The sequence below is a fragment of the Cyprinus carpio genome, chromosome B7 (genome assembly GCF_018340385.1).
Source record: "Cyprinus carpio isolate SPL01 chromosome B7, ASM1834038v1, whole genome shotgun sequence".
In the NCBI taxonomy this organism is placed as follows: Eukaryota; Metazoa; Chordata; class Actinopteri; order Cypriniformes; family Cyprinidae; genus Cyprinus; species Cyprinus carpio.
The window spans coordinates 23159514-23187138 of record NC_056603.1 but is presented as its reverse complement, the minus strand read 5'-3'; the positions used below and the strand labels follow the sequence as shown (position 1 = coordinate 23187138).

General features: G+C 38.5%; 2 protein-coding genes across 9 annotated transcripts in view; one reads left to right on the top strand and one right to left on the bottom strand.

Annotated features, from left to right (window-relative positions):
- LOC109093831 (otogelin) overlaps positions 1-12019 on the top strand; it is a 43779-nt gene extending 31760 nt beyond the window's left edge. Inside the window, exons 35-55 of the mRNA XM_042726830.1 lie at positions 214-2618; positions 2763-2940; positions 3049-3197; positions 3330-3419; positions 3563-3749; positions 3876-4096; positions 4191-4329; positions 4442-4630; positions 4716-4925; positions 5340-5444; positions 5540-5644; positions 5963-6064; positions 6346-6444; positions 6645-6685; positions 6819-6894; positions 7017-7195; positions 7272-7376; positions 7752-7871; positions 8187-8232; positions 10922-11001; positions 11086-12019. Coding sequence (XP_042582764.1) covers positions 214-2618; positions 2763-2940; positions 3049-3197; positions 3330-3419; positions 3563-3749; positions 3876-4096; positions 4191-4329; positions 4442-4630; positions 4716-4925; positions 5340-5444; positions 5540-5644; positions 5963-6064; positions 6346-6444; positions 6645-6685; positions 6819-6894; positions 7017-7195; positions 7272-7376; positions 7752-7871; positions 8187-8232; positions 10922-11001; positions 11086-11286 — 5027 coding nt within the window. The 3' untranslated portion in view covers positions 11287-12019. The remainder of the gene's footprint in view (positions 1-213; positions 2619-2762; positions 2941-3048; positions 3198-3329; positions 3420-3562; positions 3750-3875; positions 4097-4190; positions 4330-4441; positions 4631-4715; positions 4926-5339; positions 5445-5539; positions 5645-5962; positions 6065-6345; positions 6445-6644; positions 6686-6818; positions 6895-7016; positions 7196-7271; positions 7377-7751; positions 7872-8186; positions 8233-10921; positions 11002-11085) is intronic.
- Positions 12020-12628: 609 nt separating this feature from the next.
- Positions 12629-25191, bottom strand: tnnt3b (troponin T type 3b (skeletal, fast)). 8 transcript variants are annotated; one of them, XM_042728005.1, is made up of 14 exons: positions 25039-25191; positions 23589-23628; positions 23483-23493; positions 22682-22696; positions 21624-21797; positions 19897-19914; positions 18958-18976; positions 18757-18802; positions 18542-18658; positions 17547-17738; positions 17319-17431; positions 17122-17212; positions 15022-15062; positions 12629-12974 (listed from the first exon to the last, which is right to left on the bottom strand). In XM_042728005.1, the coding sequence occupies exons 2-14, from the start codon at positions 23606-23608 to the stop codon at positions 12938-12940; spliced, it is 894 nt and encodes a 297-aa protein (XP_042583939.1). In that variant the 5' UTR covers positions 23609-23628; positions 25039-25191; the 3' UTR covers positions 12629-12937. The 8 variants fall into 8 exon arrangements, with proteins under 8 accessions (XP_042583939.1, XP_042583938.1, XP_042583943.1 ...); XM_042728004.1 differs by lacking the exon at positions 15022-15062 and adding an exon at positions 15587-15627 and having other exon boundaries at positions 25039-25190; XM_042728009.1 differs by lacking the exon at positions 19897-19914.
- Between the last annotated feature and the right edge of the window lie 2434 nt (positions 25192-27625).

Here is a 27625-nt window from a genome sequence, read left to right as displayed (position 1 = left end):
TAACCAGCACTAATGCTAACAGTCTTTGAGAAAAAAATATTTCTGTCCACTAGCTGTAAATGGAGCAATTTAAAAATGATTAAGCTTTTTGTCTTTTTATTGCCACAGTAAATCCAAGCTCCAGTTTATCTAGCTTAAAGTAACACAATGAGCTATATCAGTTTAAATGAGATATTTTGTGCAGTATCTAATAAATAATGTGTTTGTGTTTAGGCATTAAGTCTGCTGTTGCTCCTCCATTCACGCCACCCAGTACTGCAATATCATCAACATCCTCCTCAGAATATTCCACCTTGAGTGGTCCAGCGGTGTCTATGTCACTCACTTCTTCAACAGTGTCAGAGTCTAGCACCACTGCTTTCACACCTACAGCACACATGCCAAGCACTGCAAAGCTTACATCTTCTCCTCTCAGACCTGGGGAGGTGGAAACCATTACCACATTAACAACATCAACTTCTTCCTCCCCAAGCCCACTGGCTTCCACTGAGAGAACTACTAAAGCACCAAGCATCACCCACAGTTCCACTTCTTCCACCACAGTGCACACTAGCCCAATATCTCTCTCAGAAACTCTCTCAGAGACCTCTACAACAAGCACACCAACAGAGTCTTTGACACTTGTCACACGTACCACAGCTATCCCCTCACCGTTGACTTTTAGTCCCGTTCTGTCATCTACCTCAAGTAAGGAGCTGACCAGAGTAAGCACTCTACCTATGCTTCCAGTCTCAGCCAGCATAAGCTCCACAGACGCCACTTCCCCAACAGTCAAAGTGTCCTCTCCTCTCACCTCTAGTACTGAGACCCCCAGAGTCACAGAGGCCTTTATATCTACTCAAGAGACCACAGCACCCTCTGTGACTTCTAGTGGCAGTACACAGTTTTCTGTTGAAACCATCAGCACAACAAAGTCCACCTCACCATCAACTACAACACCCATATTAGTAGAATCAAGTACCTCTGTCACCACAGAAAAACTGACCTTTCCAACGTCTTTACACACTGTGAAGACCCCAGAGAGCACCTCTGAATCACAGAGGCCTTTGGACATCACTACCATTTCCACTTCCCCTACAGATATTGAAGCATCAACCACTCACATTACAGTAAAATCCACAAGTTCTGCTTTTCCAACACCAACTTCAACTCAAACGACACCTTTTATTCTTTCAACATCAACCTCAAAGCAACCCGAAACTTCAAAAACAACAGTGTCTGTGCCCACAGCAGCTTCAACAGCTTTCATCACCACAGTGTCCTCTCAAGCTCCTGCATTTGTGCCAACAGAAACCACAGCAAAAACAACCTATCAACCAACATCTGTTATATATCCTTATCCTGATCTTCCAACAACTGATAGAACATTACAGACGGATTGGAGAGTGATCCAAACCACATCAACTCCATCACCAGAAACAACCCAAACCAGTGCCAAGATAGCAGAGACACCACTTACCACCTACACCAGTATCCCATTCACCTCAGCACCTACAGAAGAAACATCAACACTGCTTACATCACATGTGTCACCTACTGACAAGACAACTTCTAAAGATGTCTCTGCTTCTACTACGCTGGGCCCTACAGAATCTCACTGGAGTTTAGTTTCCACCACTGCTCTCTTTTCAGACAAAGTCAGCACATCACCAGTTCATTCTCCTTATTCTATGACTCCAACTCCAACAATTACATCTGCACTGCCTGAGATTTCTCCAGCTTCACCATCCATACTTACAATGGCAACATCAGTATCTCGAGCCCCAACAAAAACCACAGAAACAACTTCCACTTCTGAGACACCTCTGCTTACATCTACTTCAGCTGAGGAAGAGATTATTTCTACCACTCAAACATCCACAGCTAGACCTCTGAGTATTCATTCTGTCACTGAGACAACTAGGGTTTCTCTTGACACAGACAGAGCTGTGCTGTCAACCACCGCGACAACCCAGATGTCAACACTGGTCCATGAGTCCTCCAGCACCTTTCCTTCCACAATGACTCCAAAATTCACAACCCGTGTCACACCAGTCCTGACCTCACGGGTGGCTGTGGCTACGACACGACGAGAAACTTCACGAGTTGTGGCCACCACCAGCATCTCACCTCCAACTAGGAATATAACGATACTGACAACACCTGCAACCACTTCTACTGATAAAGTGACCACTGTTTCCATAGACAGAACTTCTTCTAGTATGCCTGTTGCTACTTCTAGCACACTTCCAACACACATTCCTGACATCACTGAATACACCTTTGGATTTACAGAGTACACCACTGAAACTGGTCCGACCACAACACTGATTTCATCAATTGGAACAACTCCAGTGCCTAGTGTTACCCAGACTACCATTTCAACACAGCCCCCTACTTCCTCTACTGTCACTGAGAGTAGACCTGTAACCAGTGCAAGTGCATCTACTGAGCACCCTCTGGTGGATGAACGTACCACAGTCACAGCCATGCCACCTGCTCCGGACACTGCCCAAACAACACTGAGCTCATCTGTGATGACCACCCTGCCCTACACGATAGAAACAGAGCACTGGATGACGAGCCAGACACATGCAGATTTAAAAACTACTGCTCACGAGCCAAGCAGAGTATGCACCGTAAGTCAATTATAAAATACTCTTATATAGTATTAGCTGTCTTTAATTATGTGGTGCTATGAACAAATGTTTCTATATATATGCGGATAACCAAAGTCAGCTATTACATGCTAAACTAAATAATATGTGTGTATTTGTCTGTAGTCTCCATATTCAGAGGTTGTGGATGAATGTACAAAGCTTATTTGCGTCAGTGGCCAGTTGCTCCTCTTCAATAAGTCTCAGAGCTGCCCATATGATCCTACACCTCCAAACTGTGGTCTGCTTGGCTTTGCCGTACTGGTCAATGGTGATAAGTGTTGTCCACGATGGGACTGTCCATGTGAGTAACACCTGCATGATATACATTACTATGATCTTTTCTATTCTGTCATTTTGTTGAATTACTGAATGTTTATTAAGATATATATTTTTTTATTTTGGCATGTAGGTCGTTGTTCAGTGTTTCCCGATCTTAATCTGATCACATTTGATGGAAAAAGTGTTGCGATTTATAAAGCTGCTTTATATGTGGTGGCTCAGCTTCCCAATGAGACTGTCAGCATCCTTGTACAAGAGTGTTCTGGACCAGATGACACTGTAAGATATGCACAACTCCACTGTTTCGACTAACCTTCCGGATAGCTCCTCACAACTCTAGTGCTCTTTATGTGTCCTTTTTTAAACCGAAAAAATATATCAAAGTCATAATATCATTCTATTTGATTCCAGCTTGTGTGGAACTTTACCAGTTTGTGTCTGGCAGCTTTAAACATTACTCACAAATCCAACGAAGTGCTCATCAATCGTCTGCAGAGACGCGTGAGTATCCATCATTTGCAATTCTTGAAATAACTTGTGTAGTGGTAATAGATTATAAAAAGAAAATTATTATTATTCCAGCCTGGCAGATATATATGAATGAAAGAGGTTCAAAATATACAATGGGTTTTTTTTTTTTCCAGCTATATGTGAACTCCAGGTATGCAAAGCCACGTTTTAAGAAATTTGGTTTTGAGATTCTGGACACAGGAAACATGTATCTAATCCGAAGCCCAGCTGGTATGAAGATCCAGTGGTTCCACACTACAGGCATGATGGTGATTGAGATGGACAGCTATAACAACAGACTCCCCACAATGGGCTTGTGTGGTACGAAACCAATAACCACAGATTATACATACTGGAAAAAGATCATGTCATATTTTAATGCCATCTACTTTCTTCATGTTCCTCACCCTCCACCTCTCTCATCTTTCTCTTTGTCACCCTGTCCAGGTAGTTGTGATGGTAATCCTCTGAATGATCTGACTCTGTCTAACGGTACAGTTGTGCCTGAGCAAGAGGATCCGGCCGTGTTTATCGATAGCTGGCAGATTCCCAACACCACCAGCTACGTCAGTCACGGCAGATGGAGGGAGGCCAACTGCACCACGGGCGACTGCTCCCAGTGCATGAGCATGCTGAGCAACCGTACCTTCACCATCTGCCATCCTTATGTACGGCACACAACATGCACATGCCACCAATACCAAACCTGCAAACACACCTGTGATTATTGACTACATTTCCTGAATGTTTTTTGCACTGCAGGTCCCTCCAGCAATGTTCTGTGAGATGTGGGTAAGAGATGTGGAGTATGTGAATAATCCGTGTGTTGCTTTGGCTGCTTATGCTGCTTCCTGCCACAAATTCAACATCTGCATGGAATGGAGGAGCTCTGATTTCTGCCGTATGTAGTTAGCAAGGCATATCAACACAGCTTTAAGTAACAATGATTTCCACAGATGTATATGGTGTTAAATGCCATTTATTGGTATGTTCTCTAATGTTTTCCTGTGTAGCATTCATGTGCCCAGAAAATCTGCGTTACCAAGCATGTCTGCCTGCCTGCACTGCCCCATCTTGCCCAAACCAAGATTTTGAGTTTGTCCCAGAGCAATGCACAGGCCTTTCAGAGGGCTGTGTGTGTCCAGAGGGAACTCTATTACACCGGCCCTATTCTGCCCTATGCATTCCACCCAGCAAGTGTGGTATGCTCCTTGTCTGTTTCTCTCTCTTTTTAAAGGCATTTAGCCCTTGTTATTAATTTACTCAAGTTATGATATGTGTCTGCAGCATGTACTGATAGTTTTGAAACCCCGCGTGCTCTTGGGGAGGTTTGGAAAGCCTCACTGGATGGCTGCTGCATGTACAAGTGTGAAAACGACAGCATAGTGCCGGTGGAGTATAACTGCAGTAACATCCCTCAGCCAGTCTGCATGCGTACAGGAGAGATTACAGTCAACCTGGCAGAAGACAGCAGCTGCTGCCCTCAAAAAGCCTGTGGTTTGTTACACAATCATTTCAAATGTATTTACTGAAGGACTGGGCAGAATGACTGTACATTCATAAAAATATACTGTTTACATCCATCAAGTTAAAATAAGATGACGTCTCTTTAATTTTTTTGTGTTTATGTCAGTAGATTTTCCAAAAAATGTATATTATTAAATGGTGATAGAATCTCTGAAAACATTCTGGAGTTGAATTTCTAGTCAAATTACTAAATCTAAAATGAAAATTGTGATACTGCCCAACACTATTTGGCATTGTATGTTTTAATGCGTATAACTCTTATTACTGTATCTCATATATTAATGTATTTGTGTGTGTGCTCAACTTAAGAAACTTATACAGGTTTGGAATGACATGAGGGTGAGTAAATGCTGATGAAATGTTCCTTTAATTGTTTTGTGACAGTTTGTAACCAGAGCATGTGTAAGGCGGCTCCTATGGATTGTAAATATGGGGAGAAGTTGGTGTCATATCATAGGCAGGACTCCTGCTGTCCAGAATACTTATGTGGTGAGTTTGGACATATTTTGTGTCTTAGCTTGTGTCTGTGAGTCTGTGTACTTGTGCATGCATACAAATTCATTTGTGTTTATTGTTTTTTTTAGAGTGTGATCCTGATCAGTGTGTCTTGGACATTCCTGTGTGTCGTGAGGATCAGACATTGATCGCCACTCGTGCTGAAGGCAGCTGCTGTTTGGCACACATCTGCAGTAAGTCATTACAATTAATGTTAAAATCATGTAGTTTCAATCCCATATGACTGGCATTCTTCCACTGAATAAAAAGAGAGAAACTGTTAGGACTTGTACAATAGATATAATATAATATACTATAGCACTATATTATACAATATAGTTATTTTGACTTGTTCATTACATTCCAAGTCTATAGAAGTCATGTTCTATGAGTAAATAGTAAGTAATAGTTTGGGTAAATTCTTCCTTTAAAATTAGTTTACACCCTGTCATCATTATTTGATTTCAGCCTATCTAATGATTTTTTTTATTGTGTGTTTATTATTGTGTTAGTGTGTGACAAATGTTCTGAGGCAGCTCCAGTGTGTCAAGATGGAGAACTGTTGATTGTGGACACAAACAGCACAGAGCGCTGCTGTCCAGTTTATCACTGCTGTGAGTACAAACACATGATTAAACATACCGACATTTACCATTTTCATTCCCAGTTGTGAGCTTATGGTAAGCCAATTACAGTAGAATATATAAATAAATATAACAACAACCTTTATCCACAGAAGCACAAGTAGTCTAAACTAACATGTATGTAAATGAACAGTCACATAAAAGTTGACAACCCTCAATCTCCACAAAAAGAAATACCTTCAAAACACCAACTTAACTCAAACAGTGAAGTGTTATTGTAACTGTGTTTATATGTGTGTATATGTGTGCAGTGTGTGAGACCTCTAGATGCTTAGACATCACATGTCCAGTTGGCATGACAGTAATTTCCACAAGGATTCAAGATCAGTGTTGTCCATCACAGACATGTGGTAAGCCCAACAACCTAATGATAATGTGCTCTAAGTTTAGAAGTACTTACTGTACATTAGATTATCTTTGTTCATGTGATATCAGTGTGAGGGTATGACAGTCTGTTTATGTATTGCTTGTCTGTGTTTGTGAGTGTCTGTGAATCTGTATTAAATGTGTGTGTGTTTCTGATAATGAATAAAGCTCCTCTCTCTCTTAGAATGTGCATGTGATAAAGTCCTTCGGCCTAAATGTGCTCTGGTGAGTCAGCAGAAATTACTGTATCGAAATGACCTTGTATTTTTTGCATACATTTATTACTCCATTAATTGTCTGATCATGCTCTTGTTTGACTGGTTGGTTCATATCTGATATCAGATGTATTGTGTTGTAGGGAGAAAGTATGCAGTTAAACAGAGCATTTCTGTCTGATCCGGAAAATCGGTGTGCCTGCAAACGATTCATTTGTGGTGAGAACAAACCCGTCTGTTTGAAATGCTCTGAAGATACATTAGAAAATATCATGAAAGAAATCTCTACATATATATTCTGTTTTTGGTATGTGTACATTTCTTTGTGTGTGTATTCGTAGTGAGAGAGGCGGTGTGTGTGGATGGTGAACGGGGAGTGATGCGGCCGGGGCAGACACTGGTCGAGCATCGTGATCAGGGTGTGTGTTACACCACACAGTGCACACACACACTGGACTCTGCCACAGGTTTCTATCTCCTCAGAGCCACTGGCACTAACTGCACTGCACGCTGCCAGCCTGTGAGTATTTCACATGCACAAAGACACACACAAGCCAAACACAAGATACCTCCTAACTGTGTCATGTGTTCTCTAGAATCAGATATACATCCCTCCTAAAGAGCCCAGCAGCTGCTGTGGCATGTGTAAGAACATTTCTTGCCTGATCCGGAGTGAGAATGGATCTGTAACTATGTACAAGGTGATGTTCAGCAAAAGCTCATGTTTTCCTCCACTCATAAACCTGTGCAAAAGCTGCACAGAACTAAACGGCTCTATCAGTTGTTTAAATTAGTTTTTGCTGCTTAATATTTTTGTGGAAACCATGATACATTTTTTAAGGATTCTTTGGTGAAAAAAAACAACATTTATTTGAAATAGTGTCTTTTGTAATATTACACAGTAAATGTCAATGCTGTCACTTTTGACCAATTTTATGCATCCTTGTAGAATGAGATATTATTTACCAACATGCTGTTTTGAAATCATTTTTATATTTCAAAATTTCATTGAATTCCTATTGGGTTTGTTCTGCTGTGATGTTAATGTACTGTATTTTGTGTGTTTCCCTCTCCAGCCAGGGCGTAGCTGGGTGTCTGACTGCATGCGCTTTGACTGTACGGACACTTTGTCAGGACCTGTGCTCGTCTCCCACCCTTACAGCTGTCCGCCCTTTAACGAAACTGAGTGCATGAAGGTAAATTCTCTCCTCTTGATTAACATAAACCTAAATAATACATCAAGGTTCAGTTAAGATACACACAAACACATGTATGTGACACAGAGATGCACTATACTATATAAAACTAATACATAATGCATTCATGAGACATTGCTGGTCTTGATTCAGTGATTAATCAGTGGTTCATTAATATACTGACAGCTTCCTTCATGACAAAAGATATAAAACAATAAGTGCTGTAATAAACAGTTTGCAAAACATGTCTAGCAAAAAAAAGGTCCCTTCTATTTGAACCCAGCTTCATTTTTCTAAATGTTCATTTTGTATTAGATTGGGGGCACCGTTGTGAGTTACATGGATGGGTGCTGCAAGACATGTGAGTACAGAGATTACATTCCTTTGTTCATTTCTGCTCTTGTTATAACAAGAAACATGCAGGTAATTTTAACATTTAAAAGCTCAATCTGTTTCTTCCACAAGTCTTTTGCAATCAATACGTATGAATGAAAACAACAAACAAAACATGGCACTTTTGTTCTGTACCATCAAACTAAAGAGCAAAATTCATAGACCTGCCATAAAAACAATAAATCCTGGGAACAACTGAGAATTGTTTAAAAGTACTGATATGCACACAACAACAAAAAGTTCATTTCTGGCATCAGGCTGAGTGTAACGTTCTGTAACAATCTCTCCAGGCGCAGCAAACTCCCTGTTCCCCTTCTCTGTTAGCCCTTTGAAACCCACAGTTAGCACAAACTGTGAACAAGGTACCTGATACTAACATCAGACCTCAAGGCTCGCCATCATCATTGTTGATTTCCAACAATGTACTCCCTCTATTCAAACAATACAGGAATCTCAACAGATTTGAAGATAACTGCTCATTGAAGTCATTTATACCTCTAGTCACTTTTCTCCCAGATGTTTCTTGGAAGCAGCTACTGTAAATCTTTCCCCATTTCGCTCTGTCGGGCAGTGCTTTGTTGATTGCCAACAATGTACTGTTGGTAGTGGCCAGTTAGAGAGTTTTTGTAGCTCTGCATGATTCAGAGTGCTTAGGCTGTAGCTTCTGATCACATAGTATGTGTAGTTTGGGGTAATGGGGTGTTTGGTAATGTTTTGGGTGATATGGCAACATTACCAATACAAAGCGTTTTCTAAATCTGTTGACTCCTTCCAGTGTTGTTGCCTTCTCTGCCACATTACTCAAACCATTACAGTTTCTGCTCACTACTGATCTGTGTATTTTATTGGAAAATCAAGTATTGGGGCTCATCTGGTGGTGGAATGAATGACACTGAACTTGAGTACAAATAATTCATATGTATCACTTATTTTCAGTAGATGAGTAGTTTTATAGTAGTTACTTTTTTATCAGCTAAGTGGGGAAAGAATAGTATTATTTCTACCCTCAGTTATTCATCACAAGAAAAAGTTATTAAAATCCTGTGAAGTTACAAGTTGAAACTTTTAATCTTTGGGGAGGATGAAAAATGTGAACTGTTTGTTATTATAAAATCTATTTTAAAAAATACCGTTCATACTATAAATTTTTATTTTTATATGGAAAATTCAAAGGTAAGCTGCAGTGTTATGCCAGATTAAAATAGCCCATCAAGATTCATCTTAATGCACATAAAGGACCTCATAATATTCAGCTTCATCCTTTTCAGACAGATTACGCTTTTTAACAACACTCAAATGAACATTTATCTAATGCAGGGTTATTCAAATCTTGCCCTGAAGGGCCAATGCGGTGCAGAGTTTGGCTCCAACCCTAGTCAAACACACCTGAGCATGCTAATCAATGTTTTTGGGATCATTAAAAAAACACAAGCAGGTGACTTTGATCAGGGTTGGAGCCAAACTCTGCACCGCATTGGCCCTCCAGGGCAAGATTTGAATAACCCTGATCTAATGCATATTCAAGCATGTGCTGAATCCAAAGATTACTTTATAACCAGAGGCAAAGACATCCAGTGATGTCACTTAAAGTGGCATCCCAGCAGTGTTCTTGAGCAGTGCACTGCTGTCAATTACTTTTCTTCACCCAAATTGACGGTAAGCAGTTCAGCTGTTTAAACATCATCTTAGGGACAGGAAGTCTAGCAACAACAAGCAATTAAAGGGTTCATGAACTGCCTTTTTTATTATTTTGTACTGATCTCTGAGGTCCCCTTATAATGCTATCAAAATTTTTACATCAAAAAACATAATTTAGAAGCAATAGGCTTTTTTCTGTTCTTTTTTTTGACCCCCCTCATCACAACGCTCTGTTTGAATAGGCGTGGCGGATTGTAGACCTGGAAGTAAATGCTCACTGCTATGATTGAATAACACGTGTGTATGCTTGACAGCCTACATTCCTCATTCCTCATAAGTTAAAAAACGCATAAATTCTCATATCAAATGATCTATAATAACAGACAAAGCAATAGCGAGTACATAATAAACAGTTACTCACTTGTGTGGTTCAACATTACTGTCGGATACAAAATAGTTGGCACAGCATTGTCTTTTAGTTTGTTTCTTTCTATAAATCCTGTCAAATCGTGCCTTGTTTGTAAATGAATCCGCAGTGAAATTAAGTGAACAAAGGACCAAATTCTTACTGACACGGTCTGAAACTTTGTTAAAAATAAAGTTCAAGCATCTCTTGTTTTACACTACCTTCACGAATCAGTGGGCGGGGCTGCACAGGCACTGATGTAGAAGCAGGGGTTGATCTTCTTCTGTAGAGGCAGTGTTTATCCACACTATTACATCACAGAGTGGCACATTCCAGAATCTGACGTTTTGGCAGACAGCCTTCAATACAAGATGTGTTTAGACTAACAAGAAAGTTTTGAGTTCTGAAACTTACAGGATCTTTTTATAATACAATGACATCTTATATGTCAAAATATCAAGGGAACTTTGTTTTCTCAGTTCATGACCCCTTTAAATGAGAATCTACATCAGAATATACTTAATCCTCATAGTGAGACCAGAAGTTATTCATTAAATGAATTAGAACTGTCATACAGGATGAAAAAGATAATCCATTGACTTTTCATGTGTAGGTAAAGAGGACGGGAAGTCATGTCAGAAAGTGACAGTAAGGATGACAATTAGAAAGAATGACTGCCGTAGTAACAGACCGGTGAGTTCATTTGAGAATATACCCATTATAATCGAGATCTAATCTGGCTGTAAACCAGCTTACAGGTCATGTTCATGTTCACAGATCAACATAGTGTCATGTGATGGAAAGTGTCCATCTGCAAGTATTTACAACTACAACATCAACACATATGCACGCTTCTGTAAGTGCTGCAGAGAGATGGGGCTGCAGCGGCGTTCAGTCCAACTCTACTGCAGTGGAAACTCCACGTGGGTTAGTTACACCATACAGGAGCCTACGGACTGTTCCTGCCAGTGGTCATAATCCTTATAAACCATAATAACAGAAAGTGTTACTTATCATTCAACTTGAACGCGAAGGACCATCAAATCTGCATCCTGGTCTGTATATATGGAATTGTACCACAGAGCACACTGAAATAAAGATTTGCTGATTGTATTTAGATGCTTTTCTACAGGTAGCGTTACTACTTAATGATCTGAATATTATATGATTTGATAACATGTTATAAACAATCACGTGTTTATTGAATAATTGATCTTATGCTGTATTTTGAGCACTTTATTTATTTATTACCATATAAGAACAATTGCTTCACTCAAAATACACGATTTTATTCACGTACAATACATATGAATTATGCATAGCTTTTATTGATGAAGCACTTCAGCTGATCCAAAATAATTTAGCTTTGTGATCTGGTTTAAGTTGTTACAAAGTCAACATAAATTTGCTTTATACAGTATGGCACATTTTAAGAACAGCTTTAGCTTTTTTGTGAGATACTAGACGTAAAACTGAATATGTGAAGTTCCTGTTTTTATATCTGTGTCCACAGTATTGCAAATGGATGGTCATAATGAATACCTCTGTATAGACTGGAATATTTTATAATATTTTATAGAATGATATATTTTATTGTGGAGCCCTCTTTAGGTTCTTGGTCATAACACTTTACTTGCTGAAGAATTGCAATATACATAATATGCTTAGTTTTTAATTGTGTACTATACTGTATGTATATTTTCATTTTCAATAAAAAAAAAATCTTAAAAAAAATTAAGACTGTTTTTTTAAAGGTGCAGAGTGTCTGTTTGTGTTTTTGTGTTTCTGTAGTGTTTTTTTTTCTTTCTTTCTTTTTTTCAAAACTGCAGTTTCAATGGTTTCTGGTTGTGGTCCATGTCAGCACCTGCTGGTTCACTTTTTAAACTAGTATTTATTTTATTTAATTCAATTTTTTGGAAGATTTTTTAAGACTTTTTTCCTGTCTGCTTCCCTTCATATGGTGCTATCAGCCCATAATCATTGTCATGACGTTGTTTTCCGTACTGTAAGGTATGTATGACTCTTTGGCTTAAAAACCAGAACTATGATTTTGAAAGATCTAACTGTGCATAAAGACATTTAGATCCATGTATAGGTAAGAAGCATCCTTTTTGGAGTGAATAACATATCCACATTGTCATTGGCCAATTACCCATCAATCTGCAACAATATGAATACATACAGACAGGGCATCCAAAGCATGGAGCCCACTGTGAACATGTCAAGTAGGACAGAAGACTTACAAGGTTCACATTCAGTTTGATTCAGTGTTGCAGCATCCGAGTTTCTCAGTATAATCAGGAAACATGCTCAATTCTAGTTTATCAGTCTTGAAGAATAATTTTATTGAACTGCCAGATGCAACAGATAAAGCTGGCGAGCCAAACATTATTTACAAAAACGGAAGGTGAAAGCCTTAAGACAGAGCAAGGGGGGAAGTTCCTACTGCAACTACTGCTAAGACCGGACAGTGTTAATGTCACGCGGGGTGTGGAAGATCGCCTTTGACAGCCTCTGGTAAACTGCAAACGCTGGGTGGGATAAGAGATGCCTGGTGATTGAAGGCAGAGTTCGGAGATGTAGGGAGCAGGCATGTCTTGACCACGAGTGTAGATTTCTCCATGAACGCTTACTTTCTGCGGCGAGCAGCGGCGCCCTTCTTGGAGCTGAACAGCAAAGAAAGAGTGAGTTAGTGGTGCTGACTGTAACTGGCATGCTAGTAGAAAAATGAAGAAGAAAAAACACCATACAGGACAGGGATCCATTTATTTTTTTAAATGTCATTTCTCAAATTGAAGTATTCAATGCTTACTATGTGATTGTGCTATTTTTACTAACAGAGATCACCAAATACTATTGTTTCCCAGTTTTCTCAGTCCAGTCCTGCAGGATGTTCTTCTCACTTACTGTGTCCACACAAAGTCTGTCATGCACATGGAACTGAAATCGCGTTCACTCCATGCAGGACTTACCGCTCTTTCTCTGAGCTCTGTCAGTTTGTTAAACAGGCCTGTCTTAGTCTTAAATGTTTATCACCGCAGCAGCTGATTCACATCACATTTACACCACTCATTACCTCGTGTATACCAAACACATTCATCACATGTTCAGATTTGCTGGCACCAATGAAAAATAAGCCGGATCTGGAATAGACAAGTACTTTATTGTGCAACTTAGGCTATGCTACGTATTGCACGTTGAGCGATATAAGACTGAGCTTTATTTTTCATTGTCTGTAAATCACTTCAGAAATCAAGTACGTTTACATGCACAGTTATAATCCAGTTACAGTCTTCATCCGTCTGTCCAAGTATATATGTGACCCTGGATCTTAAGTAGCACGGGCATATTTGTAGCAATAGCCAAAAATACATTGTATGGGTCAAAATTATCGATTTTTCTTTTATGCCAAAAAGCATTAGGATATTAAGTAAAAATCATGTTCCAAGAAGATATTTTGTAAGTTTCTTACCATAAAAAAATTAAAACTTAATTTTTGATTAGTAATATGCATTGCTAAGAACCTAATTTGGACAGCTTTAAAGGCGATTTTCTCAATATTGTAACTTTTAGATGATGTATAAATCTCAATTTCGAAAAAAAAATTGACCCTTATGACTGGTTTTGTGGTCCAGGGTCACATATATGACACAATGCATTAGCGAATATTTGGAGTCAATTACGAGTTACAAGCACATGAATGACTGAGCGAAATCGTTACAAGAGGGGAAATACAGAATTTTAGATGATACACATGTTACAGAGTTGTTACGACGAAATTGCCGTGTCAACGTCGGAAACACTGACCTATAATATAGATTATATCACATATCTATAATCCAAATAGAGATCAGTGATTGGAAATCAAGTCTGTAGCAAATGGTGTAAGGTCAATCGCTCAACTTTTATCATTTTCTTTATTAACAAAACTATTTAGTTGTCATACGATGGATAAATAAGTGCTGCATTATGGGCCTAAAATTACTTTCTTTTGTTTTTGCTACTTCTGTGTTAAGTTTTAAACTCGAATGAGTGACATGTCGTAATAATGCTCAATTTGAAGGTACGAATTTGCAGTCAAACTTGAAAGAAGCATAAAGGCATGTTGCGCTTCGCCATGGCAAACTCTAATTCGATTTGTGTATAAGCCATTATCTTGGTTGTTTAACTTCACAAAAACCAGACTGGCATGATTTCAGTCAGACTAAAGTTTTTACATGCCATTTAAAACAGATGAAGAATTGCTTTAGTCTTACTGATATGAAACTCTGCATGTAAATGTACTCAGGGGAGCTTGTATGAGGAAACTGCAATGAGGGTACACTGTCTGACTATGGTGGACAAAACTCATACAGCTCTGCAGAAACTCACTCTCAAAGGCTTCACGCTTCAGTAAGTCTGTCACAATGCTACAAAAATGTCCCAAATACTTACCATCTCTACATCAGCTACAAGACTACAGCCCTATATCAAGTTTTAGGACATGTTTTGTAAAGTCGTGCTGCCAATAGTTATCTATGACAGTTATCTAACTTTTTATCCAATATGACTGGCAGCTTGTGTGTGACAGTGTCTTTGAGAGTTTTCATGGGGTGTGAAAATGATTAGATAATGATATTAGAGTAAAGTTAGATAGTAATATTAGAGTAAAGGCAGAAGGGCAGTAGTCAGTCCATCCGTGCGCTGTGTGTGTGGTGAGGAAGTGCTACTCACTGCTTCTGCAATTCATCAATGCGGTTTCTGAGAGAGATGACCTGAAAACAACACATGTGCGTTTTTAAACCTGCCAGATCATACCTCAACCACAGGGTCCTGGATTGGGATAGTTGTCCTCTATCATCGAGTGCTGACAAACACACACAACTCATTCTGGCTTGATGCTCAGGACGTGCCGACCTCAAGAGCTGATATGGAGCAGCATTGTGTGGGCATAGTGTTTTGTGCTGTTGTGCAGAATCCCTTAGCAAGATGGTATTGAGCTTAAACAATCACACACACTTACCTGCAGGAGAAACATCTTGGAATATGAAAGCTCAGATGCTGACTAACTTTAGTTTAACATGATTCACATCTCTACTGCTAGGTTGTTGGAACAGTGGTTTGCTTTAGCTGCTGGATTGAAAGAGATCAACACAGTTCATTTGACCTTTCACCTGTGGTCTGAATCGACCTGTTTCCCAGAAGCCATGGAGACCAGAGAGTCTCATGCATGCAGACCATGCCGTCACGTCCCTGTTGCTGAACAAAGCCTTAACTTCCTACAGTTCCAGTTACTCACTATTTACTGAGCTCCTCCACTCTCTGACGCTGGGTAGTAACCTGCAGAACACCAGAACACAGCTGAGACCTGAGCTACCGCACATAAACACACTCTAGATAACCTGTACAGACACACTCAGACCTGCTCTCAAATATATGACTGATGTGTTCACGTTTTTTATGTCAAACTGCCATAGCGATTTAATTATGCAAATGAGAGACATGCACTATTGCTTTTATATAGTTCAATAAATCAATAGTTAATTACATTTTAGATACAATTTTGCCTGTTACTTAAGAGGCAGTCATAATTACCATTTTATGAAATATAGTCAACAATAGGAATCCATGTGATCAGGAATTTCTCACTGAGGGGTGAAAGATTTGTCCCCTTGCAGATTTCACACTGGGTTCAGGTTGGTCGCTCAAATTCGCCACGTTGATCAACAGAAAGCTACTTGGATTAAGGGTGAATTTTGTGGGAGCTTTGCTTCATACAGTACGTCACACTATTGACAATAGATAATGTAAAAATATATAGATAATGTTTTTGCCAGCAATGTGACCACATCTTTTAACTTTTTTTTTTTCCGGCAGCAAAAACAAAGCCGAAGCAGAATTAACTTCACTCTTAAAAATAAAGGTGCTTAGAAGGTTCTTCACAGAGATGTCATAGAAGAAACATTTTTGGATCCACAAAGAACCATTCAGGCAAAGGTTCTTCAAAGAATCATCTCTTTCTTATCTTTTTTATAATCTGAAGAACATTCTTTCGCCACAAACAACCTTTTGTTAAATAGAAAGGTTCTTCAGATGTTAAAGGTTTTTTATGGAACCATTTAGACAAAAAGGTTCTTCTATGGCATTGCGAAGCACCTTTATTTTTGAGAGAGTATTGTGTCTCCAAGCAACACACAATAGTGATGTTTAGTTTCTGAATGAATCAGTTGAATAAATGATTTAATGATTCACTCATAAAGACTTGTCACCACCAACAGACGTATCCTTATAACCTGCAGAAAGAGTCACTGAAAATCCCCATCAATTATGAATCAAATTCAAGGGCCATAACTAACTGTTGTATAAATAATTGACAAGGCATTGACTTTATATTTGAGCAGCTAAAAGCAGCTAGGTGGACTGATTTTATAGTTGTACCTAAACTGTGTTTTAACATAATGCTTGTTCACTGAACAGATAGTTCACCCAAAAATGAAAGTCATCATTTCCTCATATTTATGTTATTTCAAACCTGTCTGACTGGCAGAATGTGCATCTCAGACAACTCTGAATTCAATGCCTTTTGCATTTTTATGTACATTTTACAATGAAAATGAATGGTGATTGAGATGGTCATTCTGTCTAACATCTCTTTTTTTTTTAACAGAGATTTCACTTTTGGGTCAGCTATCACTTGCTATAACTTGTCCAGGGTACAGCTGACAAAGTAGTGCATCTCCCCTAGTAAAACAAATGTAGGCCATGATGAAATATAAAGTAAAATAATTTTACAGATGTTGTATTGTGTAAATGGTCATTGGACAGCTCCCTCACCTCATACTTCTGCCTCTTGAGTTTCTCAATGTGCTCAAACTTCTCAGCCTCCAGTTTGTACAACCAGTCCCACAGCTCTTTAGCTTTCTCCCTGTAAACGCACATAAGCACCAAAACACATTTAGATTACACACACAAACTTTCAAAGTTTTCATCAGAACAAGTTGTCTTTCCCATAGAGATGTATTCGTGCTGACCTCAGCTTGTCCTCATTGAGATGGTCAATGTTCAGAGGCTTGCGTCTGTCTGCCAGAATCTTCTTCTTCTTCTCTCTTTCAGTTTGCTTCTTACCTCCCCTCTTTGAATCAGCCTGTTTTAGTAAAATGCAAACAAAACACTTAGGTTTATTTACTTTTCATGGTCATATAGAGTTCTGTACTCAGAGTGATGATGGACAGAATCAGAGTTGGGGTTGATAGAAAAACCTTCTGCAGGTAGCTGCTGTACTGGGAGCCCATGCTAGAAAGGGCAGACTTCTTCTTGGCGTCTTCATCTGCCCTCTTCTTAGCATCAGCCTCCTCCTTCCTCAGCCTCTCTTCCTCACGTCTTGCCTGACGCTCCTTGTCCTTTTCAGCGCGGATCCTCTGCTGCTCTGCCCTCTCAGACCTACGTTTCTCCTGCACATGCATTAAATGTGTCCATTATAATATTCTGAAACACGGTGCTCTGAAATATTTGATTCTGATTGGTCAGTAGCGTCCTGATATTATATCAGCTGTCAGATAGCTTTCATTTATTCGCTGTATCATTCTGCTCATCTAGGCCAGCGTTATTTTAGTATTATTTATATACTATTAGACAATAGTGTTTATTAATATTTAATGTTATTAATATTCAGTTTTCATTTTTAATGTTAGTAATTTGATGTGCCTTTGTCATTTTTAAATATATCTATTTAGCTTTGTTTTATCTTTTATTTCAGTTACAGGTTTACTTGTTTTGATTTATTACATGAAAATAGAAATTCAAATTATTAGACGTTTTTCGAGAATTTTTCAACTTAATTCGAGACAATTTTTTTTATCTTATATTTTATTTAAGAATTATTTCAAATAACAAAAACATTCTATAGCAATATATTTTATTTCATAGCTAGACTGATCCAGGTAAATGAAATTGGCGCGAGAAACTTGAAACACTGAAAAATCGCTCTCAAGTTTCCTACTAACACCATCTTACGTCTCAGTTATTGGTTAGTGAAAATGGGCTCTTATAAGTATTAATATTACTGTAATATTGTTGCAGTAATTGTCTTGTTTATAGTCTAATAGTTTTTTTTGTTTTTTCTAAGAGGAAGCTTTAAGATAAGATACAGGTAAGATAATTTCAACTTAAATATTTAATGTCCACATAGCGTATTTATTTATTTGTTGAGTATCCATCTATTTAGTGGGATAATGTACAGATTGCTGACACTCACGATTCTGTCTTTCAGAGCAATAAGCTCCTCTTCTTCCTTCTTCCTGTGCTCGAAGTGGGCATCGATCAGGGCCTGCAGCTCAACGAGGTCTTTGTTTTGACGCTTCTTCTGGATGTCCTGTTTGTATACACGTAAATATGACCTCAAACATGTAATCTTACAATGTTTAATACATAGCATTATAATATAATGTATCCAATGAAGTACTTGCTTACATCAAAGTCCACCTTTTCCCCATCAGGGATCTTTGGTGCACTTGGTCTGAAGGTAATGAAAGCAAAATGTGTTTTAGTGGGATTCTGGGTATCTCAGTCTTCCCCAGATCCTCAGTAACACTCAGAGGATGCTGTATTGCATCGCAGCATTGGAATTGGCTGCTCGGCTAAAAAAAGTGCTTAGTGGACAATTCTACTTACTTGAACTTGGGCTTCTCCTCTGTTATGAAAAAATAAAAAAAGGGAGAGGGATATGTAACATGGTTAGAGAGTTTAAAACGAGCACAGTCAACAATCAGTGGGAATTCTGTTAGCCATGATCATGGAGTTACTCTTAGTAACAACTCAGTGCTGGTTTATTTACCTGAGCTATAAGAATGATGTACGTAACTTCTGAATGCATGTTTACAAAGTAAATTACATACATTAATTTCAATCGTTTCAGTAATGTTAATAAACTGGGTTAGCTAGAAAGTTGTGAAACAAATACAGTAGGTGATCAAAACAAATATAGAAGAATCATTGCATAAGAATTCAGATCGTTAGGTGCTTATAAGTACATGAGTATAAACAGACACAGAACTCCTGGCAAGTGGACCATTCTCACTCTTCCAAGAATGAACATAACAACAAAGCCTCATGGAAAAGATTTTTATCTTTTTATCCTTCATTCATTTTCCCATCTCTTTTGACTAACAGCATCTAAATCAGAGCTTGTTATATAGCTGACTAGGCTGCAGGTGACTTAGATGAGATGTTTGAGCCATTGCAATGTTTTGAAACTATTTGGCTTGACCTTCACACCAAAAACACAAGCAAAAAGCCACTTCCAGACCAGATATTTTCCAGAAGGAAATAAAAACTATAATCTTGTCCTCCTTCCTCCACTGGTGTGGCACATTCATGCAAAAAGAAGCAAAGCACAGAGCAATGTCGGCATTTCATATTCTTTCACCCTTGTTATTGACTTATGGTAAGTTTCAACTGACACTTCAGGCCAGTTCACTGTGTCTCCCCATTCAGAATCTAATGTTGTAAGGTTTCGGACCTGATTTCTATGTGTTCCTTGCAGGCATTAACCCCTCCCCCATGCCTTCTTTCTAATCAGAAATAACAAATACAAGAAAATGACAAACATACCTTCCTCTTCATAGGCCTCTGCATGCATGAAGCGTTGAAAGCAAGAGTAAAATAGAGAACATTAATGTTGCTTTGTGTGCTTTTTGCTGCCCTAAGCAGGGCTGCGTGCTCAGATGCAATGTTCAGCTGAGCGGACACTCAAATTGAGGTGCCAACTTATATCAGGATACATTGACAGAAATCAATTAAACAAAAAATCATAATAAAGAAACATTCAGATGAATGAATTAGGTAATCACTTTCAATGGGACACCTCAATATGAGCAAGTCATTAAAAGAACATAAGCTAAATAACAACATATTGATGACCAACCTATTAGCATACATATGATCATAAAACATTGACTGGTATTTCAAAGTGGACAAAAGCACCTTAATAATAGATGGCATCTCGTTTGACACTTTCAGCATTTTGCTTTTGAAAGTTATCAGAAAGAAACCTTAGAATATTTAATGTTTCAGTATAGCTCAGTGTGCCAAAGAGAGCCTTTCCAGTGTTAAGCCAGTACAAATAGAAAGAATAAGTTATTATAGCCCATTTTGTCCCTTTGAAAATCATTTTGAATATACTGACCAATTAATAGTCATTCCATGAATATTATAAAACAGCATAGCAACTGAAACAGCTGCATTTGTTGCAGAATTATTATAATGCATGCAATAGAATAGGTTCTTCTTCAAGAAGCATCCTAGAGTAGCATTTTGCTGGCGGCAACTCAGAGACAGTTCTCAATGTAGAAAAGTGCAGAGAGTTTTCAGTGATCTGTTAAGCGTCATTGCTGCACTGTAATTGGCAAGAGCAGGAGCTGTAGTGGGATTTATTATCAGCTCAGGCCTCTAGTGTTGGGGAAGCTACTCCTGCTATACAATAGTTAATGTACAGTCACACTACTCTAAGATGGCTACCCTACATAAAGGAAGTACAATGAAGCATTTCAAGTGGGCAGCATATGTATATATTTTTAAATATACAAATTAAATCTGATCCAATGATTTGATTCATTTTTGCAATAAAAGCAGATCTACTATAAATCTATGACACAAAACAATAAGGATCTTAATAGTGTAACTTGAACGGACAAAAAAAGAACAACAATTTAGTATCGTAAAAAAGACCAGTGCATTGTTTTTTTTTAATCACTTACTGAGTCCGAATCTTAATTCACAAGAACTGTTTGAATGGCTTTCTAACTTGGTATGATAGAGAAGAAAAAAAGTGTACCCTAACACACACACACACAAAAAACTTACATAACTGAAAAAGCTACACTGTTTAGATGGCTAAGTTAGTATTCGTTTCCCAACACTGCAGGCCTCCTGCATCCACCCTACAGAAAGCTGCATTTTAGATATGACGAGCACTATTTGATCGTTCCAGCTCACTCCCTGTTGGTCTGCAAGTGAATTCGAATTGGAATATATTCCTTGTTCATAAAGGGTGGAAATTGTCCAATTCTGAAAAATAATTCAAATGCACCACAAGGGACTGAAATGGCATGGATCTAAGCTCTGTCACCATTTGGTAGTACCACATCAGTCTCATGGTGGGCCTGAATGAAGAGGAGGTACCGCCAGTAGTGGTTAAAGTTTTGTTGGGTCTGGGGGGAAGGGTACTACTGGGGAACTACATTAATGTGGTTGATTTTTAAGTAGCAGATGAGGTGCGCTGCCTGTTTTTAGTTGTTTTGGGGAAATGGGAAGGATGAATGAATATTCATGCCACATACCTTCCTCATGCACCTCTGGTTCTGGCTCTGGTTCTGGCTCTGGTTCTGGCTGTTTTTCTGGCTCTGGCTCTGGTTCTGGCACTGGCTCTGGTTCTTGCTCAGGCTCAGGCTCAGGCTCAGGCTCCGGTTCAGGAGCTGCCTCTGGGGCTACCTCTACCTCTACTACCTCTTCAGCTAATAATACATGCAGCAAGCAACCAAGGGAAGGAAGGTCATCAACAGTTAATGCGTTGCAGAGGAGGGAGCATTCAAAAATGGGAGATTATGTATTGGTTAAAGTGAGAAAGAGAGAGAAAGTCATGTGTGAAATGTATAGGTGGCTGAGGGATTGCACATAGGGTGAGAACCTGTTATGAAATGATGAGACCTTGAGACACCAGGAGTCGACATGCCAAATATAAAACCCACAAGAAATGACTTTTTTTCCCCTGTTTGCCAAAGCCATTGATTCTAATAATCTAAGCCATCTCTAACTATTTTGTGCTTGATAGGAAAATAAACTAGAATCAATTTCACACCTTATGCTCAGATAAAATCCACATACTAATATCTGAAAAACATAGACAAGGCATCAAAAAAAAAAGACCTTTTTAAATGACCTTTTCAGCAGCTACACAATTTAGAACTTCAGGTCTCCAGATACTGGAATATTCCAATCTGCTTTATGAATTCTGCTTAAAAGGTCATCAAAGATCATGGCACTCTTCAAGCTGTAGGGGGCAGCACATGTTGGTTAGCTCTGGTTAGATTTCCCACCATAAATATGATTAATATGCTTACGGTTTTAGTTTACCTTATGATGAGTTAAATGAAAAGGTTGACATCTGAAAGGTTCTTGAATTAGATAAAAATTAGTTAAGCAAATGATTTTCTGCTTTCGGTTAATTATTTTATTTGATTTAGTTACAACTTACTACAGACAATGTCAGGCGTTTTTTAATGAATAAGGAAACATTGTGTTGAATTAGTACTTTGAAAAACTAGTTAATTTTCAAATCCTCTAGGTTGGTTTGGTTGTAGTGGTGGTGTTTAATTATTTGTTTGTTTATTATTTTTACCTCCTTCTTCGACCTCTTCATATGCCAGAAAAGAAAGCAGTAGAGGAATACAAAAATTACAAAATGCTTTTTTGTTGTTGTTGACACTATTAGAATTGGAATTACATCATACATTAAATGCATGCCGAGCCTTTTTTGTTTGGTGTTCTGTGGAGTCAGTGCTCTGATCAGTTCAGTACAGAATCACATTCCATATGGCCAGTTATTCCTGTAAATTAATCATTTGGTCTGATCTCTGGCCTTTGTATCCTCACATGAGCATTCACCTCAGAGAACACCAGTAACATGAGCATCATTAATACTGCCCCCAGCCACTGCATGCGTTTGACATGTTAGCCTCCAGAGATGTTCTTAAAAAAGCTCTCTGTGGCAGTGGCAGAAGGCAGTATGCTGGCATGAGATTCATGAAACAGATGCCAAACAGCAGGTGGCACGATATCAGTCATTACAAGCAAATTCAGGGCACTCTTGCATTGGATATATATTTGAAATATGTGTTTTTTATGAATTAATTCATAATGCTAAATAGAGCAAAGCCAAACCTGCAAAAAAATATCACCAATGCTCTCACTGTTTCTAAATATAGTTAAAGTAACTGCTGACATACCAAGAAAACACTGATGCTGACTGAAAAAATACATATACATAATATTTAAAATAAAATGGAAATAGATGTTAAGTGGACACATGTGGACACATGACAGATTTGAAAATCCTGGCTAAGGCATATGTTCTTCTACAAATTAACAGCAATAATGATAAGAAGAAGAAAAAGAAGAAGTATTCAAATTCAGTACTTACCCTCCACCCCACTGATTGAACAGAAGGAAAGAAGATTTATTATTATTCTGTCTTGACCAAAGAGCATGAATATACATTTTATGACATCAAATGTCAGAATACTTACACGTCCTCTGTGTCGGACATGATGACAGGGAGCTTTAGACCTATACGAAGCAGACGGAGAGAATGTTTGCGATTGTTCTTTAGACTTTGTTTTGTACCATTGTGTGACAGGGTTAATCACTGACATGACTAACATGCTATGCTTAATATTTTAGGTAACTCGTAACATTTTATGACATCTTTTCATCCAGTTAACTGTAGAAAACAGCTGTATGTCTGAATATGCTGAAAATGTACTGTCTGTCTGACTTAGAAATGATAAATGATCAAAGCAGAGCAAAATGAATTTGACAGAATTAGAGCTTAGAGCAGATCTTCAACAGAAAGCTCTGCAAAAGAAACAAACATACTAAATAATGTCTTCATTCTAAAACGTGATTTCATGTAATTAAATTTAGAGGTAATGTTTAAAAAAAATCTGACAGAAAAACAAATATGTGTGCATAGGTTTGTTATGGCCAAATTTAAAATTATTTCCTCTCAAATAAAATAAGAACAAAAAGTATGTGCTGTGAGCTTTTGGGTATGATAAAATAAATATCATGATCTTAGTATAAAAACTATTCCATATACCAGATGTCCTCACTAATATAGCTTCAGAAATGTGTGTGTGTGTGTGTGTGTGTGCTGTGACTCATATCTCCAGCACAGCTGCAGAAGCGTTTGGAGATTAACACATGATCAGATTTCCCAGCATCAGCGCTCTCTCTTTTTTGACAGTGAGGCTCTGGTCCTGTCAGCCCTGCCTTATGTGGGCATGACTGTCTGCTTACATTATTATGAGCCATTAAAAGAAGAAATGCCAGATAATTTATGTGTTTCTTTTCTGACATGAATCCAAAAGTGAATGCAACATCAAAACAGAACCAATATAATGTACAGTTATGATATCCATTGTATTAGTGTCAAAATGACAACTATCTAGTCCATGTTTGAGAAATCATTAGAGCGTTGTTCTAATGCTACCACCCTTTTTGTGCTACTATCTGTTGTCAGCTGTTCTTTGTTAAGCCTCTATTGTCATTGCTATCATTAGTTGTGATCTACTGGAGAGGACAAAGAGGAAGCCAACAATGTGTAAATCCTAAATTGCATTGTGTTGACCTTAGTGTGCGATCTACAAAATTCCATACTGAGACAGAACCATCCCATTTACAGAAGTGCCCACACCCACCCTCAAATGATCAAGGCTGTCAGCTGAGATGAAATCTGTTAGCATATTCCATTCACATTTGTCAAGTTCGTCTTTTGCAAGAATAATTTACAACATAACACCAGGAAATAACACCAGGAAATAACACCATATAGCAAAAAAAAAAACTCTTTACAACTTGAACGACTTCCTTAACGTTTAAAAGAAAAAAGCACCGTCAGCTGTGAGCAAAGGGAAAGAAATGTCCACTCAGCCTTGTCTTTACTCTTTTGAAGATACTAAACCTTTAAACTCTTACCTCAGAAAAGCCGAAAGAAGAGAATGTCTTGATGGCGAAGACGGGCTGCAAGGTTCTGCGAACCTTGAAACTTCTTAAGTCCTTGACTTATACTGATACTTGATCTTCTAAAGAGTCTCATTGGCTGAGGAGCTAATGTGGGGGGAGGGAATTTGGACCATAAGGAGACCCACAGTATGTGCTGGATGAAAGGATGATCAGATTTGGAAAGCTGAGGCACCCAATCGCTATATCTGTCATAGCACAAGGCAAGCAAAAATAAGCCCAAGTTAAGAGGGAGAGCATGCTAAGGGTCTGAGGCTCTTTTAGAAATCTGGCTGTTGTAAACAGAGGGACACAGAATGTCTTTGTGGATGCTGTTGGGAGCAGGGCAAAGGGAAGATGTCACAGTCCTTTTGGACTGATGATACAATACATGTACAAAACTAAATTAGTTGAGCTCTTTCTCTATGTTAAGTTGGATGATTATTTGTACACATCTTTGTTGTTGTCCACAATAGCGATTCTGTGTGGAGCAAGTTTGACCAAAGAAAGAATGTGCTGTAAAAAAAAAAATCAACAGTTAAATTGCCTGAAGTGTGTACACCAATCAGTGAAATGAAAACTTTATTAAGTGTATGTTTGGGTTTAATGTTTTGCATGATGCAGCATCCCACATAAATGAAAGTGCCAGTGTAGAAATGGGCTATTAACTGTCAAACACAATTCTTTTATTCCACAAGTGAAAGGGCCCAATTTCAGGGGAGACTGAAATAAAGCCAGAACTATTTGGCTAGTCATTAGATCTCAACATGTCTGCCCCCATGTGGCGACCAGCTCTATTTCAAATAAAACAGCTCATATTTGGCCACTGACTACTGCAGGGGTTCTCAACTCTGTCCCTCAAGGTCCACTTTCCTGCAGAATTTAGCTCTAAACCTAATCAAACACACCTGAACAAGCCAATCAAGTTCTTCAGGATTACTAGAAAGTTACTAGGTGTGTTCAACGGTTTATGACCGATATACTGCGAGAGCGATTTCAGAACATATTCAAGAGCATATTCTCTTGACTGAATTACTCCCCCAGTACTATGATGTCATACAACGATCAGTCTGCTCAGATCCACTTCAAGCTGAACAAGCCTACTGGCAGATGAGTTTGATAAAGGCTGGAGCTAAACGCTGCAGGAACGCGGACTCAAAGGCCAGAGTTGAGAACTCCTACTTTATTTTTATGTGTAAAACTTTACACATAGATTTACTACATGGACTTTATACAACTGGTAGATTTTAATATCAAACTATACAGATTTTTTTGTCGTATGCTGTAAACTTCTACAGCATATCAATTGTTCTTGTTTAGATTTGAGAATTTATACTTGTCCACCATAGTTTGTACATTGAATACAAATGTCCAAACAATGATAAGAAATCTCTTTTTGTAGTCTAAGGGTGTATTCACACCAGGAAAGTCCACTAGTTCACTTGCTTTGGTCCTGACCATAGACTGTATAAAAACATGGACTAGTGTCCGTGAAGTCACCCATAGGTTTCCGTAAAGCGGTTTTGAAGCCTAAAGTAGGTGGAGCCCCACATTGCCATCTCGTCACCGCGCCACACCCCCACACAACCAGATAATCGAAAATGGGCAAAGAGGAGGGAGCTGGTTGCTGAAATCACGGCCACCTGGCTTGACGGTGGCCACACCCTTAATTATGCAACTTTACAACTTTAAGGTTTAATATAATTTAATCGGATGAGTTATAAAAAAAATTCACCCCCCTCACAGTTGTCATGGAGGGCAAAATTAGCTATATAGACCAAAATCATTTTTTGAACCAGGCTGTAAACGTTTTTCTCTGCTGTAAGCTAATTTAACACAGGGAGTCTATGGGATTGACTCCCTTTTGCAGCCCGCCTCTAGCGGCCAGTTGACGAATTACAGTTTAAGTCACTTCCTTGTTGGCTTCACAAGAGAGAGCAGAAGGTTGCTGCTTGATCCGGACCAAATACAATGTTGTTGTTTTTTTTGTTTGTTTGGTTTGCTTTCACACTTCCCTTTTATAAGTTATCCACAAAATGTAAACAAAATCACACATGTGTTAAGGTCATCCATTCATTGGTCCATCCATTAAACCGTACCAGAGTTTATTTTGAACTGGACTGAGACCACCTCTTCAGCTGGGTCTTGGTATGGTTGATTGGTCCGCACCTGAGTACGATTGCTGTATTCACACCTGCTCAAAAGAGCCGCATGAGTTCAATTCAATCGAACCAAATAAGACAGGTGTGAATACACCCTAAAATTAAATGTGCTTTTACATACACTGTGACTTTGCTTCTTTTTGCTGGTTCAGCTGATAATATTTCAAAATTTGTGACTTTATAAAGGCAAATAATATGGCTGCATTTTGTTTTGAAAGACAAACAAATTCTTTTTAGTGTTGTTTTACCTTTAGTAGGGATGTATCTCTAACATACATACCTAAATCTACACTCATGCAAAGCATATCAGCAGACTTTGACAGACATTTTAACAATATTACCATAGCATACCAATTCCATGTGGTCTTCAAAAATGCATGCAAAGATAGCTAAAGAGAAAC

Bases quoted from the DNA above. Each gene is read 5' to 3' on its own strand.
- tnnt3b (XM_042728005.1), bottom strand. From the start codon at position 23,608: ATGTCCGACACAGAGGACGT. The intron at 17,739-18,541 runs GTGAGTGTCAGC...ATGCATGTGCAG, and splicing joins TTGCTCTGAAAGACAGAATC to GAGAAACGTAGGTCTGAGAG. The intron at 17,432-17,546 runs GTTTTTCTATCA...TTACTAAAACAG, and splicing joins ACAGCAGCTACCTGCAGAAG to GCTGATTCAAAGAGGGGAGG.